The following is a 17,732-nucleotide window of genomic DNA, read 5'->3' as shown; positions in this document are numbered from 1 at the left end:
GAGCCCCGCGTCAGGCTCTGTGCTGACAGCTAGCTCAGAGCCTGGAGCCTGCTTCAGATTCTGTGTCTCCTTCTCTCTCTGACCCTCCCCCTCTCATGCTCTGTCTCTCTCTGTATCAAAAATAAATAAAACATTAAAAAATTATAAGGGTATTCTTTCTCTAAAGTCATATATTACTTTTATATTTATTAGGTGGCTGTTGGAACCATGAATTTTGCTAGAGTGTTTAATTCTTATCCTCCAGGAATATTTTAGCTTGCACAAAATAGCATATTGGAAAAATAACATGAGAGTAGGTTAGCATTACAGTATATTTTTTAAGAGTACGATAAAAATAAAAAGGAAGATGATCATAATAAGTCATTATCAGGCCAGTATTTATTAGTCTTTTGAAGCTTTAGGCATAATAAGTAAAGAACGCAGAACAGATATGGTCCCTTCCCCCGCCCCTTCTAGCAATTTGCAAAGAATCAAGAGGCTGTTTGACAGTTGAACAATTCTTTATGTCCCTATAATACCTCTTCAGAAGGCCTTGTAGTGTGTTATCAAAACTACCCGTCACTCCTTACTAAAATGCTCTACTTTAACAAAATTGCAAATAAAAATTTAGCCTTGTTAATCATATCATTGCTTTATTTTTTTTTGTAACTAGATTGAAATTTCAGCTCTAGAATTTTCTGTGTCTTCAAAAGTTCCCCCAGTAGGAAAGAAGGCCTGCCACTCATCCTGCGTAGGGATAGGGAGGAATTCCTTTGACTCCCAGGCCCGTTATCTGTTAAAAAAAGAAAAGAGAAACTTTGCTAAAAGATAATTCACAAGTATTCTTCAAAGCAGTTTTTGTGATTCATAATAATATATTTAGCCACGAATTACCCTTGTTTTATTTCTTATCATAAAAAGGAATTACCTGATTAGGTGGTCCATCAATAATAATCCAACTAGCAACCATCTATAAAAACTTGTATTTAAACCTGAATTTGGGGCATCTGGGTGTCTCAGTTGGTACAGCGTCCAACTCTTGATTTTGGCTCAGGTCATGTCCCCAGGGTCATGGGATCGAGCTCTGAGTCAGGCTCTGTGCTGAGCATACAACCTGTTTAAGATTCTCTTTATCTCTCTCTCTCTCTCTCTCTCTCTCTCTCTCTCTCTCCTCCCTACCTCTGTCTGTCCCTCTCCACCGCTTGTGTGTTCTCTCTCTAAAAGAAAATAAAGGGGCGCCTGGGTGGCTCAGTCGGTTAAGCCTCCGACTTCGGCTCAGGTCAGATCTCGCGTTCGTGGGTTCGAGCCCCGCGTCAGACTCTGTGCTGACCGCTAGCTCAGAGCCTGGAGCCTGCTTCCGGTTCTGTGTCTCCCTCTCTCTCTGCCCCTCCCCCTCTCATGCTCTGTCTCTGTCTGTATCAAAAATAAATAAAACATTAAAAAATTTATTAAAAAAATAAAATAAAAATACCTGATTTTCTTTCTACCGTTATGTTTTTATTTCTATTTCTTTTCAGCTTGAGAGGTCTATCACTTTTACCAGTATTTGTTTTGTTGCAGAAAAGAAGTTAAGAAACCCAAAGATATTTTTGTGACATCAAAACAATCAACTGATCTTATTTTTAAAAAAATTTTTGGAGCGCCTGGGTGGCTCAGTCGGTTGAGTGTCCGGCTTCAGCTCAGGTCATGATCTCACGGTTCATGGGTTCGAGCCCCGCGTCGGGCTCTGTGCTGACAGCTAGCTCAGAGCTTGGAACCTGCTTCGGATTCTGCATCCCTCTCTCTCTCTGACCCTCCCCTGCTCACTCTGTCTCTCTCTGTCTCTCAAAAATAAATTAAAAACATAAAAAAATAAAAAATAATTTTAATGTTTATTTATTTTTGAGACAGAAAGAGAGAGAGAGAGTCAGAGCATGAGTGGGGGAGGGGCAGAAAAAGAGGGAGACAGAGAACCTGAAGCAGGTTAGCACAGAACCCGATGTGGGGCTTGAACTCATGAACTGCGAGATCATGACCTGAGCTGAAGTGGGACACTTAACTGACTGAGCCACCCGGGCACCCCATCACCTGATCTTCTAAACATGTTTCAAACACTAGTTTTCCAAGCTCATTCTACCAATTTATAGAATTTCAACAAGCACTACTGAAGCCCCAAAATATTTTGATGTACCCCACAAAGTAGGCTGAACACATCGTCCTGGGCGTACGGTCAAGTAAATCGAAATAAAATGTTTTTTAAGGCTTTTAAAAAAATGTTTATTTATTTTTGAGAGAGAGAGTGCCACAGGGGAGGGGCAAAGAGGGAGAGAGAAACAGAGAATCCGTGCTGATGCCAGAGAGCCCAACACTGGACGTGAACTCACGAACCTCGAGATCATGACCTGAGCCAAAGTCAGATGCTCAACCGACTGAGCCACCCAGGCGCCCCTAAATAAAATGTTTTTAAAAGTCTAACATGATCAGCTTAAAAGCACTAAATGTAATTATGTTTTGCAAAACGGACTTAGGGCTCAGTTACTTAGCCAAGGATCTCTCCAACCTTTCACCCTCAAGATAAAAGAAATAGCCAGATCACCTTGAAGATGCCACCAGCCTGAGGTTGCTGCAGGAGTCCCTTGGGGTCCATTCCATCCCGGGCGCAGGTCACGTACATTTCAGAGTAGTCCTTCCCTCCGAAGCAGCATGAAGTTGTTTTATCAACAGGCAATTTCACAGTTTGGAGTCTTTTCCCTAGAGGACCAAATGTTTTATTGAAAGTCTATCTCCAGGCTATCTCCAACCCGCACAGCCTTTCTGGACTCCTTGTAGAGGATTAGCGATATTCCAAAAAGACGAATCAAAAACTGGGGGTCAGACTTGAGCCATGTGTTTGACTTACCTTGCCTGACGATTTGCGTTGGGCCAAAAGACTTACCTCCACAGGAAAGAAGTTCTGACTGTAAATTTGGGGCTATACGTTTGGCCTTTATTTCCAAAATCACCCTACTGAGACCTTTGACTATATCTCTGTATAACTTTGTCAGCAATGAAGTTTCTCCAGTTGCTAGTGTCTGTTTTCTTCTAGATAGGGCAGGGATTTTTTTTTTTTTTTACCTGTCTCAGGATCTAAACGAATCACTCTTCCTCCATTGTAACAGGCCACCCAGAGCTTCCCCTCAGCATCAATGCACATTCCATCCGGGATTTGTTCTTCTTTCTCCAGCTTGTACACGCTTCTGCGGTTAGCTGTGGTTAAACACACACACACACACACACACACACACACACACACACACACACACACCAAAACAACAGGCTGCTCAATCCTGGGCATCAGACAGTGATGCTCAAGATGACTGTAAATCCTGATCACGGCTGCTTATCCAGGGGCTGGCATGTATGATGGCTCAGAAGAATTTGTAACTGTAAAACACAAGTGTCCAGGGGCGCCTGGGGGCCTCAGTTGGTTAAGTGTCTAACTCCTGGTTTTGGCTCAGATCGTGATATCACAGTTTCGTGAGTTAAAGCCCTGAGTCTGGCTCTGTGCTGGCTGCCCCGAGCCTGCCTGAGACTCTCTCTCTCCCTCTCTCTCTCTCTGTCTCTCTTTCAAAATAAATAAACTTAAAAAATTAAATACATAATAAAAATCAAAAACGTCTAGAAACATAAGTGGGCACTCCTCAACAAAGGAATTTTACCACATGATTCGGGGGGGATTAAACTCTCTTTAGTTTGGGTACAGACCTATCTGTCTAAGCTTTCAGAGGAGGAGAGAAAAAAATGTAGAATTCTCTTTCTTTTTTAAAGTGTATTTAGTTTTGAGAGGGAGATTGCAAATAGAAGAGAGGCAGAGAGAGAAGGGGACAGAGGACCTGAAGGGGGCTCTGCGCTGACAGCAGGGAGCCTGACGCCGGGCTCCAACTCGTGACCTGAGCTGACGTCGGACACTCAGCTGACTGAGCCACCCAGGCGCCCCAAAAGTAGAATTCTTAATAATATACCAATGGTTCTTTTAGAGGCTGACCCGAACTGAAGCTCTTGCACATCGCGTCAGATACGCTTCAGTCTATGGTTAGACCTTTGTTGTTTTACTTATAAAAATAATGATACCATGTGAACAGTTCAAGTGCAAAAATTAGTAAAGTGTACGAGTTCTGTTTCTGCCTGACTAATGCTCCAAAATCATCTTATCAAAACTAAACATTAAAAAGTTTATTCCTGGGGCACTGGAGTGGCTCAGTCAGTTAAGCATCCGACTTAGGCTCAGGTCATGATCTCACGGAGTTCGTGAGTTCGAGCTCCACCTCGGGCCCTCTGCTTCAGATTCTGTCTCCCCCTCTCTCTGCCCCTCCCCTACTCACACTCACGAGCTCTCTCTCTCAAAAATAAATAAACATTAAAAGAAATAAAAAGAGCTTGTTCCTGAAAGGAAGGGTATGCTGAAGCCTACTGGCTGGCATTAAAGGGGGAAATCACAGTATACAAAAATAACCCCATCAAACTCCAGAGGAACTTCAAACTACAAAACCCAGGTCATTATAGGAACTTCACTGGGTTATAATAGAAGAAAAAAATGTTAAAAACGTGTATGTAGCAGCGCCTGGATGGCTCAGTTGGTTAAGCTTCCGACGTCAGCTCAGGTCATGATCTAGCAGTTCATGAGTTCGAGCCCCGTGTTGGGCTCTGTGCTGACAGCTCAGAGCCTGGAGCCTGTTTCGGATTCTGTGTGTCTCTCTCTCTGCCCCTTCCCCACTAGTGCTCTGTCACTGTCTCTCAAAAGTAAATAAACACTAAAAAATTTTCATAAAAACAGAAAAATATGTGTCAGTAAAAATGGGTAAAACCAGTCATAAAAGAGAGCTCTATATATTTCAGAGTGAAAACATCCATCCTGAAATAGTTTGCCTCTGGTTAAATTACACGAGAGCCTTGTGATTTTTTTCAAGTTATTTTCATTATGGGTTTGGCTCTTGTGGTTTGGCACCTTTCACAAAACAGTTTCAAGTACTCCCTTCTAGATATTTCTCAAGAATTCCTTCCCTCCCAGCTTCCAACTACGGCTCATGTAGAACCCACTGACGGAATTGAACAATCTGCAACTGCTCTGTAAACTTTTCCATTTCGGAAGATTATTCATTGGTCTCTGAGTGTCTTCCTATGGTTAACTAAAGCCCAAGTGAGAGACCTCAACCCCAAACCCTCACTTTCTGTTCTTTGATCTCATTGTGCTGTGTATGATTATTTATTTCCCTTATAGGCACATCCTGGTAAAACAGGATCCATTTCAAGGTGAGCCTCTTTCTAGAGAAAGGGGATCAGGCATCTATTCATATTGTGCCAACGACGACCACAGCTAATTGTGGCCTCAAAGGCCATGGCTTGACTGGCAAAATAGTCAAGTCTGTGTAATTTATGACTATATTGGCATAGTAACAAGCAGACAGTCCCTTATTTGACAAGTAAGGACTTTTTCTTTTTTTAAGTTTATTTATTTATTTATTTATTAGAGAGAGAGAGCATGAGCAGGAGAGGGGCAGAAAGAGGAGAGAGAATTCCAAGCAGGCTCTGTGCTGTCAGTACAGAGCCTGAATTGGGGCTCGAACTCACGAACCATGAGATCATGACCTGAGCTGAGATCGAGAGTCAGATGCTCAACTGAGTGAGCTGTTCAGGTGCCCCCCGCCACGTAAGGACCTTTTCAGACGAGATGGGGGAGAGGCAGCTTAATCGTGACATACGTGGGGAAAAAATACGAGCAGTATTAAGAAGAATAATGAAAAAGTACATACAGATCTTTCCTGTCTGCAGGTCGTAGTCAAAGGCATCCACGGAGTAGGACAGACTGTCAATGTAATAGAAGATTTTGTGGTCCAGGGACCAATCCAAACCATTGGAGATGTCCACTTGGTCAAAGTACTTTTCCACGTGGTGGTCAGGAAAGAGCGAGTACAGGGCGCCCTGGTGCCGCTCCAGAACTGCCGGGGCCGTTTCCTCAGCCATGGTGCCTACGAAATCCAAAATGCACCGAGGTTGGCTCTTTGCGCCGTGCTCCCCACCATCTTTGTCACCAGGGTTCCTTGGCCATCATCAAATCAAGCAAATGACCGTACAATCCCAACCAGGGTCCCCTATTTCAAAAAATGACAACTACCGGGGCGCCTGGGTGGCCCAGTAGATTGAGCGTCCGACTTCGGCTTAGGTCACTATCTCACAGTTTGTGAGTTTGAGCCCCGCGTCGGGCTCTCTGCTGTCAGGGGGGAGCCTGCTTCAAATCCTCTGTCCCCTTCTCTCTCTGCCCCTCCCCAACTTGTTCTCTCTCTCTCTCTCTCTCTCTCTCTCTCTCTCTCTGTCTCTCAAAAATAAACATTACAAAAATGTTTAAATGAATGACACCTACCTTGCTTATAACGCACATTAAAATGACACCAACAGGCCTCATTCCAGATAAGAAGGGGTACATCCTCACCAGCCCCATTTTCTCACCCGGGGCCCACTACAAAGTCTGGACAAAACACACTGTGTAGCTATTTGAGAACTCTGAAAAGTCAATAGCGGGCAGCTCAGGGGAGGGACACCCGAATGTGCAGTGCCACCTACTTGGTGGTGAGTGCCCTATTTTATTTTCCAGTATGTCCCAGCTTGAACTCAACAAGGCCTGGCACTTGCAGAGTGCGCGCTGTGGTAAAGACCGGAATCCAAGAGGAACCCTCTGAATCTGGCTCGGCGAGCAGACAAGGAAACTCCCGAGGCCCGAGGCTGGAAGACATCCCTTGGTTGTTTTCCACTCCTTGGCAAGAGTAGCAACAGGAGAGTGGCCGGCAACACAAACTGCAGGAACCGAGACTCGGGGAAAAGGACATTCCCCTCCATCTGGTGAAGGTGTAGCTCCGAAAAGGCAGAACCAAACACTGCTGCTGTTACATTCCCTCTCTCTCTCTCTCTCTCTCTCTCTCTCTCTCTCTCTCTCTCTCTCTCTCTCTCCCTCCTACTGCTCTACTGCTTGGCCCCAGAGACAGCACCATCCTAGACAATGCCAGGAAAATGGAAAGCACCGGCAGATAGTGAAGAGGGATGTTGTTCCGGAATGCCATTCCATAAAGCTGTTTATGATCTCCTGGGCTCATCTTCTACTTGTACGTGCACGAATCTGGTTCTAATTAGCATACCAAAGACTGAGAATGCAGTGTGGTTAGAGTTCCTGAGTCTCAGACCAGTGCTGAGGGGCCCCAGTGGGGGCCAGAGCCCAGGAGGACCTAACAGGCAGCAGGTTAGAGCTCTTCTGTTAAATGCTCTGAACCTAAACATACAGGTTGCTTACTAAGACAAATGTGTCAACATTCGCCGTAGGATTAAAAAATTTTTTTTATAATGTTTATTTTTGAGAGAGAGAGAAAGAGACGGAGTGTGAACGGAGAAAGGGCAGAGAGAGAGGGAGACACAGAATCTGAAGCAGGCTCCAGGCTCTGGGCTGTCAGCAGAGAGCCCGACATGGGGCTCGAACTCATAAACTACATGATCATGACCTGAGCCGAAGTCAGACACTTAACTGACTGAACCACCCATGTGCCCAAATGTTCACCATAAGACTTAAACAAGACCCACAGTTACAAGATAATAGTCAAAACATCTAGGATACCATCCAAAATCACTGGGCAATTCAAAGACATAGAAGATGTAATGGATAACCAAATAAAAAATTTTAGAACTGTAAAAGAAAGTAATGGAAATAAAGAAACTCACTGGATGGATTTGTTAGTGGGATAGAGACGATAAAGGAAAAACTTAGTGTTGCCAATGATAGGTCAATAGAAATTATCTGGGGATGCCTGGCTGCCTCAGTCAGTGGAGCAGGAGACTCTTGATTTCGGGGTCATGAATTTGAGCCCCACGTTGGACTTCGAGATTTCTTTAAAAAAAAAAAAGTGTGGTTGAGCGTCTGACTTCAGCTCAGGTCATGATCTCACAGTTCATGGGTTCGAGCCCCGTGTCAGGCTCTGAGCTGTCAGCTCTGAGCCTGCTTGGGATTCTGTGTGTCTCTCTCTCTCTGCCCTCTTCCACTTGTGCTCTGTCTGTCTCTCTCTTTCAAAAATAAATAAACATTAAAAATTACTCTATAAAAAACTGTCAGCCTAGAATTCTATATTTAGTAAAAATATCCTTCCAGAATGAAGGTGAAGTAAAGACATTTTCCTATGAAGTAAAACAGAGAATTCGTAGTCAGCAGACCTGCTTGAAGAGAATTGCTAAAGGAGGGTCTTTAGACAGAAGGGAAACGATACCAAAAGGCAGCTTGGAATATCAGAATAGAAGAAGAGCAATAGAAATACTAAATATAACATTTTTTGTAATGTTTATTTATTTTTGACAGAGACAGAGAGAGAGAGAGTGTGAGTAGGGAGGGTCAGAGAGAGAAGGAGATACAGAATCCCAAGCAGGCTCCAGGCTCTGAACTGTCAGCACAGAGCCCGACGCAGGGCTTGAACCCATGAGCTGTGAGATCATGACCTGAGTCGAAGTGAGACACCCAACCAACTGAGCCACCCAGGCACTCCTAGTGTTTATTTATTTTGAGAGAGAGCATGTGTGAGCAAATGGGGGAGGGGCAGGGGGAGAGAGAGAGAGAGAGAGAGAATCTCAAGCAGGCTCAGGGCAAAGCCCAACTCGGGGCTCGAACCCACAAAACCATGAGATCATGACCTAAGCCGAAACCAAGAGTCAGACGCTTCACCGACTGAGCCACCCAGGTGCCCCAATGTTAAACTTCTTTAAGGTGATAACTGTACTGTAGCCATGCAAGAATATGTCATTTTTCTTGGGAAATTCACACGCAAGTGTTTTTCGGGGTTCAGGCATGTGATATGTGTCACTTCCTTTCAAATGATTTGGGAGAAAATCAAATGACAGGTGTTTGTACTATTCTCACCTTTTTCTCTGTAACTTGGAAATTATTTCCAAGTGAAACATCACCAGCAACCACAAAATCTCTATTTTATTTTATCTTTTTAGTTTTTCTTTTAAGTAGGCTCCACTCCCAGCATGGAGCCCAACGTGGGGCTTGAACTCATGACCTTGAGATCAAGACCTGAGCTGAGATCAAAAGTTAGATTCTTTTTTTTTTTATAATTTTTAAAAATGTTTTATTTATTTTTGATACAGAGAGACAGAGCATGAGAGGGGAAGGGGCAGAGAGAGAGGGAGACACAGAATCGGAAGCAGTCGCCAGGCTCCGAGCTTATCAGCCCAGAGCAGGTCTTGAACCCATGAACGTGATATCATGACCTGAGCCGAAGTCAGAGGCCTAACCGACTGAGCCACCCAGGTGCCCCACAAAACTTCTATTTTAAAACTTATTTAGGAGCGCCTGGGTGGTTCAGTCAGTTGAGCATCCGGCTTCGGCTCAGGTCATGATCTTGCAGTTTGTGGGTTTGAGCCCCGAGTTAGGCTCTATGCTGACAGCTAACTCAGAATCTGGAGCCTGCTTCAGATTCTGTGTCTCCCTCTCTCTCTGACCTTCCCCTGCTCACGCTGTCTCTCCCTCTTTCTCTCGCTTAAAAATAAATAAAACATGAGAAAAAAAACCTCACTTAAACGACAATAGTACCATGCACATTTTAGTCTCTGCTAGAGACAGAAATTGAAAGGAATATTTATGAAGCCTTTCTCATGGGATTTTGTTTCCAGTGGAAAGCTCTGGTTGAAAGAAGACCCATTACGAATAAAGCTGTTACGACTCCCACGCGAAGCCTTGCTTTCTCCCAAAGCTCAGCCAACAGGTGCTAGCGGTAAACCATACCAGCAAAGTATCTCCCAGCGGGGTCCACCTTCCCATCATTGAATCGATTGTTTTTCTTGTCTTTATCTACTGTGGCCAGGACGGCCACCGACTGATCTTCCCAGTTCAAAGCACAGAACTTTGTTCCAATGGTGGCGACGTAGCCTCCTGACTGGCGAAGGGCCACAGAGCTGACGGGGGCATCTGCAGAAGCAAAAGCAGCATTCAGAAGGCGACGGGTGGGCCGGTGGCCGAGCGGCCCACTGCGGGCATTGCGCCACCAGGCATCTCCGAGAGAGTTCCAGCTCTTTAGGCGATGGGAGCGCCCTCTCCCTTCAGTTGAAGGGTGCAGGCTACATAATTGAGTATATTCACTGAGCAGTGTTCTGGAAGCTTCCAGTCTAGTGGCAGCCACCAAACACTGGGGCAGGACCCACATCAAGTTCAATGGGGGTGGCAGGACAGGGGGACACCAGAGTAGCTGTCACAGAGCAAGTGATGCTCAATCTGCCTGGTGTCCAGGAAATCCAGAGATACAAACTGTTTGGTCCTGGCTACTAGGCTTTGTGACCTCTCCCTCTCCCTCTCCCTCCAAAACAGGACTTGTCTCTTTTTTCTTTTTTCTGTTTTAATTATTTTAATGTTTATTATTTTTGAGAGATGGAGAGAGAGAGAGAGAGAGAGAGAGAGAGAGAGAGAGAGAGAGAGCGCGCACGAGTGAGCAGGGAGGGGCAGAGAGAGAGGGAGACACAGAATCCAAAGCAGGCTCCAGGCTCGGAGCTGTCAGCACAGAGCCCGATGCATGGGCCTCAGACTCATGAACCAAGAAATCATGACCTGAGCCAAAGTCTGACTCTTAACTGATTGAGCCACCCAGGTACCCCTATATTTTGTATTTTTTAAATGTTAGGTTTCCTGGGTTTAGTATTTTTCCATGTATAAGGAAACTTCATCTAAAGTGGAGAGATTGATTACCATGCTGAGCAGTCACAGGAAACCAATTTACCAGAAATTATTTTGAAAACATTTTCTAAGCACCTCTTCATTAAATGCAAAGCGCCGGGTGTTCTGGGAGCAGCTCTTGGCTAAAAGCCCTGTTCAGAAGTTCACTCCTGCCATTGAGGGGCTCAGGGAATGTGCAGGACACTGCTGGGAGGGCCACATTCTCATCATGGATCCTGACTTGTGGCCTGACACTTCTGTTCCCTCATTTCTATACTGCTGACATCGTAAGCCTTTTCCGTGGTTGGCGAGGGGGTAGTTTGCAGATTGGAGGTGGGAATATACACATAATGTGTGCACACTGGAAAAGAGAGATTAGGAAAGGCAGTGAGCCCCTCTCCCCCCTCTGACCACTGGTCACAGTCTCTTTGCCTCTAGCCGCACTGATATCCTTGGGGGAATTAAAGAGCTGTGCCCTCATGGGGTGCCTGGGTGGCTCAGTAGGTTGAGCGTCTGACTCTTGGTTTCGGCTCAGGTCATGGCCATGTGGTTCGTGAGTTCGAGCCCCACATTGGACTCTGTGCTGGCTGTGTGGAGTCTGCTTGGGATTCTCTCTCTCCTTCGCTTTCTGCCCCTCTCCTGCTCTCTCTCTCTCTCTCTCTCTCAATAAATAAACAAAAAAGCTGTTCCCTCTCATTAAAAAAAAAAGGTTTGAGGTCACCAGCTCTGGGATGAGCAGTACCAAAGTCACAGGAATTCCTGGTATCTCATTAACACAAAAGAAGCACCTTCCTTATCTCTAACAAAGCCCATACATACCCTTCCAGACCAGAGAATGAGAAACCTGTCCACTGGGAATCAGAAGGCCATAAACAATCTCATCCCGATGCCCTTGGACTTCGCCCTGAATCATATTTTGTTGCCATGACCAAAGAGTCCTGGTTGATGCTTTGTAAGTCTGGAAGCCCTTCTTTTCATGTTCAAAGGGATGTGGCTGTTATTTCTTTTTGCACATTAAGGGTTTGGCCTGACCCAGGATAAGACGCCCTTTGCTGCGCCACAAACCGGCTCGCCAACTTTTAAAGCTATTACCTGAGGATGTCAGGGAAAGACCCTACTGTGCGCCTCCTCAGCGAACCAAGATGGGGAAATGTTGCCCTCTTCCCCACAGAGGAGGAGCAAAGTACTGACCCTCCAGAATTTACTCCTGGGTCAACGTGAAAGGACACAGAGCGTGGTTACAGAGGACAGGGCAATCCAAAAGTGTTAAGGCATATCCAGTAAGCTTCAACGAGAACGTCCTTGGGGAATGACACATCAGGTGACTGCCACACCCCAAGGAAAAGACAGCCATCCGGGCAGATGGCAGATCAGAGAGCCCGGCCTTCATCCTTACCCACGGTCACTTGCTGCACTCCCTTGCCGAGTGAATCCCACCGGCAAACCTTTTTTGCCGGAATATCTACGAAGAGCAGGGAGTTAGACGCCTCCTCCCACACCGGGGATTCGCCGCACCGGCAGTTCCCCGGCAAAACGCACTCAACCTGAACGGAAGACATGGTCCTGCGGGAGATCTCTGGAAAGTTAACAGAGATAACGTAAAATGTAACCGCCCTCGAGCAAATTCAGCCTGAGGCCCCGGTAAGATTCCAATACAGAACAGGAAAGCCACTTTCCCTTCATCAGAACAAACTAACGCCATGTGGCAGGAAGAGACATGTATGAAAATGAAGACAGGGCTGCCGCTCGCTCGGGCATGAGACATCTTCAGCCGACTTACCTGGGCCTGGTTTCGAGCGATCTTTTGAAAAGAGAAAAGAAGTCACAACACCCCACCATCCATACCTTGGTGCCAGTGACCCTTGGAGAGCTGGCCACTCGGACAGGTTAAGACTGCCCTTTATGCCTGCGCCCTAGCCCCCAAGGTGGGGCGGGGGCGGGCAGCTCCCTCATTGGTAGCCCCTCCCCCTACCACAGCACACCAGCTCCTGACGCCCTCCCCCTGCTCTGAGGGTGCAGATTCCCTCCTCTGACCGCTCAAAGGCCAGAACCTTCCTGCTCTGCCTTTTTCTGAACTGCACTTTTCGAAATATGTTCGTCCGTGAACTGAATGGGAACGGACACCCAATTTCAACTGCACGCGATGGGAGGGGTGCAGAAAAGGACGCGGTCTGGGCACGGATGTGGGACAGCCCCGCAGCTGTTTCTTGCCGCCTGGCAAGGCACGGTGCCAGTTTGGCAAGGGGTCTGGAACTCCACAGGCAGGAACATTCCATGCTGGGACTTTAGGCCAGAGTGTGACCAGCGAATGGGGAGGAGGCAAAGAAAAATGATCAGAAAAGGAAAAAGAAAAAAAAAAAAACCAACCACAACGGCATTACCTAAGAAACCCCTGGGCGAGAAAAAACAGGCAACTTTTCAGAGCCTCCTCTTTTTTTCCCAGACTCTGCCCACATGATGACCCAAATTGCCTGCATCTTCACCCTTTCTTCCTGCTATCTTTCTGCTTTGAAGTGAGGGGTCCCCACCCACGGATGGGCAAATTAATGACACGGGGAAAAGGAAAAGAATCTTTGCTTTCATATTTCCTTTGATATAGTGCCTTTTTTTTTTTTTTTAAGAGACACAGCTCACATAGGCCTTAAATGCCAACTGCCGGAGTCTAGCGTTTGGAATCCTCGCCGGCTGTTAAAATTTGGCACGGGCTCCAAAGGCCTTCCTGCTATCAATCTGAGATAAGGCCCGAGATCAGACGGGGAACTTTTGCAACAGCGACTTTTGACCCTCCGCGCTCCGGCGTGCAAGCCGGGCGCGCCGGCAAAGGTCCTTTTCCCGCTCGCGTTTTCTGGGGCCGTCGGCGGCGGGGCGGCGGGTGCCCGCGCTGCACCTGCGGTACCGGTGCGGGTGAGGGGCCTCCGCACGAGCCGGCGGCGCCGCTGCAGCCTCGGGAGACTGCGAGGCTCCGGGAAGCCGCGGGTCCAGTCCGCCCGGTGGCCGGCCCGGCCGAGTGGGACGCGCAGGGCGCGAGGGGTCCCCTGAACGGGCAGGGGGCAATCGGTCTCCGGCTGGCCGGTCCTGGTGGGAAGAGCGGGCCGAAGGTCACCAGATCGTGCCTCACCCCGGGGAGTGGGGGGCGGGGAGGCCATCCCGACCCCGGCACTCACCAGGCTAGTGACTTGCAGGCGGTTCAAAGGTCGGGCCGCAGAGCCGGAGGACCGGGCGGGGGACACGGCGGCGAGGCAGGTAGGGGTGGGGTCTCACACCCCCCACCGCGGGGCCCCTCCCCCGGGGATCCTGAAAGGATCCTATGAAGCCACCCGGACTGGGCGGGGGGCGGGGCACAGGCTTGGCCCTAAGCCCCGGAGTTTGGCCGGAGAGCTCAAGTCTATCTCTTACTTAAACAAGAAAAATGGTTCAAACGCCTAACAGAGATTGCGGTCGAGGGGTCCGGTTAAACACAAACAGGTGAAAAAGAAAAGAACAAAGCGGTTAAACAAATCCACCCTTTTCCTAGCGGAGAAGAAAGACTAGTGGCTGGAGGCCAACTCTTGCGAAGCGTTTTTGGTGGGCGAAGCGGAAAGGCTTTATGTGATTGCACTGAAACGTCCTATCGATCCGAAGCGCGGCCCAGCTTCACACTCTCCGCAGTTTCTCTAAAGAACCTCCAAGTTTAGTAAAAGTTATTTAAAAATGTTCAGGGAGAGAGGTCAACAGAATGGTGGTTGCCGCTGCGGGGGATGGGGGCCGGGGATTAACCGTGAAGGGGTTAAAGGGATTTTCTGGGGGTGATGGAGATGTATCTGGATGGAGGTTTGCGTTGTGCAGAAGGACGAACTGTCAAAAGTCATCGGGAGGTTCCGCGTGAGAGTTGTGGGGTTTATTGTATGTGTTGGATCCGAGATCAGTGCTGCCTCATTATTTTTTTCAAATGTTTATTTTTATTTTTGAGAGAGAGAACGTGAGCGGGGGAGGGGCAGAGAGAGGAGGGCAGAGGATCCGAAGCGGGCTCTGCGCTGACAGCAGTGAGCCGGTGCGGGGCTGGAACTCAGGAGCCATGAGCTCATGAGCTGAGGCAGGAGGGCCACCCAGGCTACCCCAGTGCTACCTCATTTCTGATCTCTCTCAATCCGGTGTCACATTCCTTGCCATCTGCACTGTTCTAAAACCCCTTGGCACACTCAGGTCCCGATCACCGTTGGGTTCCAGTTGAAGGGCCAGAAACCAAGATCAAAAGGCACATGGCTCCAGGCAGGCAGGAGATGACTGGAGGAATTGCTTAACTTAAACTCGAAGTTTAAGATCAATAACTTAGAATAACTGGGACTTAATGGCCTCAATCATTTCCCCTTCACGCTGGGGAGGTACTTAAGTCAACTGCCTTCCCATGTCCCCATTTACAGATGGGAAAACACAAGTCTACAAGGTGAGGAGACTCCCAGAGTCAGACATTAAGCTGGGAGAGATCTGGCAAATAGGCCAAACCATCAGTAGAAAAATAAGAACTTGGAGTGCCTGGCAGTCAGTTAGGCGTCCGGCTTCAGCTCAGGTCATGATCTCACAGTTCGTGGGTTTGAGCCCCACGTCAGGCTCTGTGCTGACAGCTTGAAGCCTGGAGCCTCCTTCAGATTCTGTGTCTCCCTCTCTCTCTCTCTCTGCTCCTCCCCTGCTCACACTGTGTGTGTGTGTGTGTGTGTGTGTGTGTGTGTGTGTGTGTGTGTGTCTTTAAAAAAAAAGAACCTGAAGGACACTTCCTTGGGTGGGGCCAAGATCAGGACTTCCATCTCCAGAGGCTTATCTGGGGTTCTGTTGTGTCTTCTCCCCATCATGTGGCTCCTTCTACCTCCCTAATGCTGACAACACCCCAAACTGTGTCTCAGCCCCCACCTCTCCCCCAAACTGCAGGCCTGTAGTTCAGAGGCTCTACCTGACCGCCCCGATGGAGCTGGCCCAAAGCAGTCACATTATTCTGCATGAACCTGGGCATGGGACCATGGTCTATAAGCAATAGAATATGTCAGAAGCCCTTCTCTGCTTGTTCCCTCCCTCAAGTCCCCTTAGTCACCAGATCAGGGAAATTGTCCTTTAAATGCCCTTCTGGCTATGCGCCTTCCTTAGTTCATTCAAGCTTCCCCGTTTCTTACTCACATTGTTGTCGCTTCCCTGGAGGGCTTGCCTCACCCCTTTGGATCTGCAGCCAAAACAATTCATTAGACCTTGAGTCCTGAAGAGCAGGAATGTCTCTTATTCGCCCTCACTCCCAGGGCCCACCAGAGTGCTGACACAACACTTTTCTTTTTGTAGAGAGGATGTAACCTTATTTCGAAAAAATGTCACTGTTACAGAAGAGTTGCAAAAATAATACAGAGGATTCATGATTACCCTTTACCTAGATACCGCCAATGTTTTTTTTTAAAGCTTATGTATTTATTTTTGAGAGAGAGAGAGAGAGAGCGAGCAGGGAAGGGCCAGAGAGAGAGAGAGAGAATCTTAAGCAGGTTCCACACTGTCATTGTAGAGCCCGACATGGGGCTTGAACTCACCAACCATGAGATCATGAGCTGAGGTGGAAATCAAGAGTCAGACACTTAACTGACTGAGACACCCAGGTGCCCCTCAAAATATTTTTAGGTTTATTTTTTTATTTTGAGAAAAATACAGAAAGCAAGCAGGAGAGGGGCAGAGAGAGAGAGAGAGAGAGAGAGAGAGAGAGAGAGAGAATCCCAAGCAGGCTCCACGCAGTCAGTGTGGAGACCCATGTGGGGCTCGAACTCACGAACTGTGACATCATGACCTGTGCCAAAATCAAGAGTCGGACGCTTAACCAACTGAGCCATCCAGGTGCCCCTAGATTCCTCAAATGTTAACAGTCTACTATGTTTGCTTTATTTTCCTCTCTCTCATTTACATACAAATGAAAATATATAAATATTTACATGCAAATATATAAATATATATTTCTTGAACTGTTTGAGAGTAAGTCGCAGACATGACGCTCTGTTACCTCGAAACACTTCGGTATTAAATGTCCTGAAAAAAAAGGACATTCTCTTGTATAACTGCAGCCCAGCACGGCTCTCAAGATCAGACGGTTAACATAGATACAATATTATCTGCCTGAATTTCATTGATTGTCCCACTAACGTTCTTTCTAACAAAAAGAAAACAGTATTCTGTTCCCAAATCCAATCCAGGAAAAATCGTGATATTTAGCTGTGTTTATTCTCCTTTAATCTGGAACGTCTCCTCAGCCTTTGTTTCATGGCATTGACATTTTTGGAATTTGAAACGTAGACTGTCCCTTAATTTGGGATTCTTTGGCTTTTTCCTTATGGTTAATTCAAGTTATGCCTTTTTGGCAATACTACAAAATGTTTCTGTATCCTTCGTAGCATCTGGAGGAAAATTATGTTGATTTGTTTTTTAAATATGTATATTTTTTATTTTTACCCAAGAGAGACAGAAATGCTGATGCATAGGAGCGCATGTACCCCAATGTTCATAGCAGCAATGTCAACAATAGCCAAAACATGGAAGGAGCCGAAATGTCCATCACCTGATGAATGGATCAAGAAGATGTGGTATATATTCACGATGGAGTACTACATGGCAATGAGAGGGAATGACATATGGCCCTTCGTAGGAAAGTGGATGGACCTTGAGGGTGTCATGCTGAGCGAAGTAAGCCAGGCAGAGAAGGACAGAAACCATATGTTCACACTCATAGGTCTAACAGGAAACATTCAGAATCATCTAGCTTCAAGAAAAACAAGCAATTAGTAGTGCTTAAGAAGAAATGACTCAGTATCTAATGGATAGTTGATACCTGTCACAACACAGCATTTTATATACTGTTAAGTGAAACTACAATACAATCTAAGTTTATTTTGGGAGTGTTTGCTGTATAATTGGACTTAATGAAATGTTTAGAGATGCAGTAGGCATGACTTTGAGTAGATAATGAAAGAAAATGCAAAATGCTAATTGATTCCTGATGTGGTTTCATCTTAGCTTGGGCAAACCATGAAGTATTTAATATATAGTAGCAGAATATTTACTATTG

The 17,732-nt window shown here is 46.7% G+C and overlaps 1 protein-coding gene across 3 annotated transcripts; it reads right to left on the bottom strand.

Annotated features, from left to right (window-relative positions):
- Positions 1 to 355: 355 nt before the first annotated feature.
- On the bottom strand, positions 356 to 15,842 carry RGN (regucalcin). 3 transcript variants are annotated; one of them, XM_029930046.1, is made up of 7 exons: positions 15,818 to 15,842; positions 12,069 to 12,248; positions 9,752 to 9,934; positions 5,748 to 5,963; positions 3,073 to 3,204; positions 2,555 to 2,709; positions 356 to 772 (listed from the first exon to the last, which is right to left on the bottom strand). In XM_029930046.1, exons 2-7 carry the CDS (start codon positions 12,229 to 12,231, stop codon positions 722 to 724), a joined length of 900 nt encoding a protein of 299 aa, XP_029785906.1. In that variant the 5' UTR covers positions 12,232 to 12,248; positions 15,818 to 15,842; the 3' UTR covers positions 356 to 721. The 3 variants fall into 3 exon arrangements, with proteins under 3 accessions (XP_029785906.1, XP_029785905.1, XP_029785904.1); XM_029930045.1 differs by lacking the exon at positions 15,818 to 15,842 and adding an exon at positions 13,837 to 13,943; XM_029930044.1 differs by lacking the exon at positions 15,818 to 15,842 and adding an exon at positions 12,518 to 12,625.
- Between the last annotated feature and the right edge of the window lie 1,890 nt (positions 15,843 to 17,732).

This window comes from Suricata suricatta, chromosome X (genome assembly GCF_006229205.1).
Source record: "Suricata suricatta isolate VVHF042 chromosome X, meerkat_22Aug2017_6uvM2_HiC, whole genome shotgun sequence".
Classification (NCBI taxonomy): domain Eukaryota; kingdom Metazoa; phylum Chordata; class Mammalia; order Carnivora; family Herpestidae; genus Suricata; species Suricata suricatta.
The sequence above is the reverse complement of the archived record's forward strand: the minus strand, read 5'-3'. Positions and strand labels throughout refer to the sequence as shown.

Excerpts from the sequence above, each read along its gene's own strand:
- RGN (XM_029930046.1), bottom strand. The coding sequence starts at position 12,231 with ATGTCTTCCGTTCAGGTTGAGTGCGTTTTGCCGGGGAACTGCCGGTGC. Across the intron at positions 2,710-3,072 it reads TCGTTTAGATCCTGAGACAG|GGAAAAGACTCCAAACTGTG; the intron begins GTAAAAAAAAAA and ends TTGGTCCTCTAG. Across the intron at positions 773-2,554 it reads AGGCTGGTGGCATCTTCAAG|ATAACGGGCCTGGGAGTCAA; the intron begins GTGATCTGGCTA and ends TTTTTTTAACAG.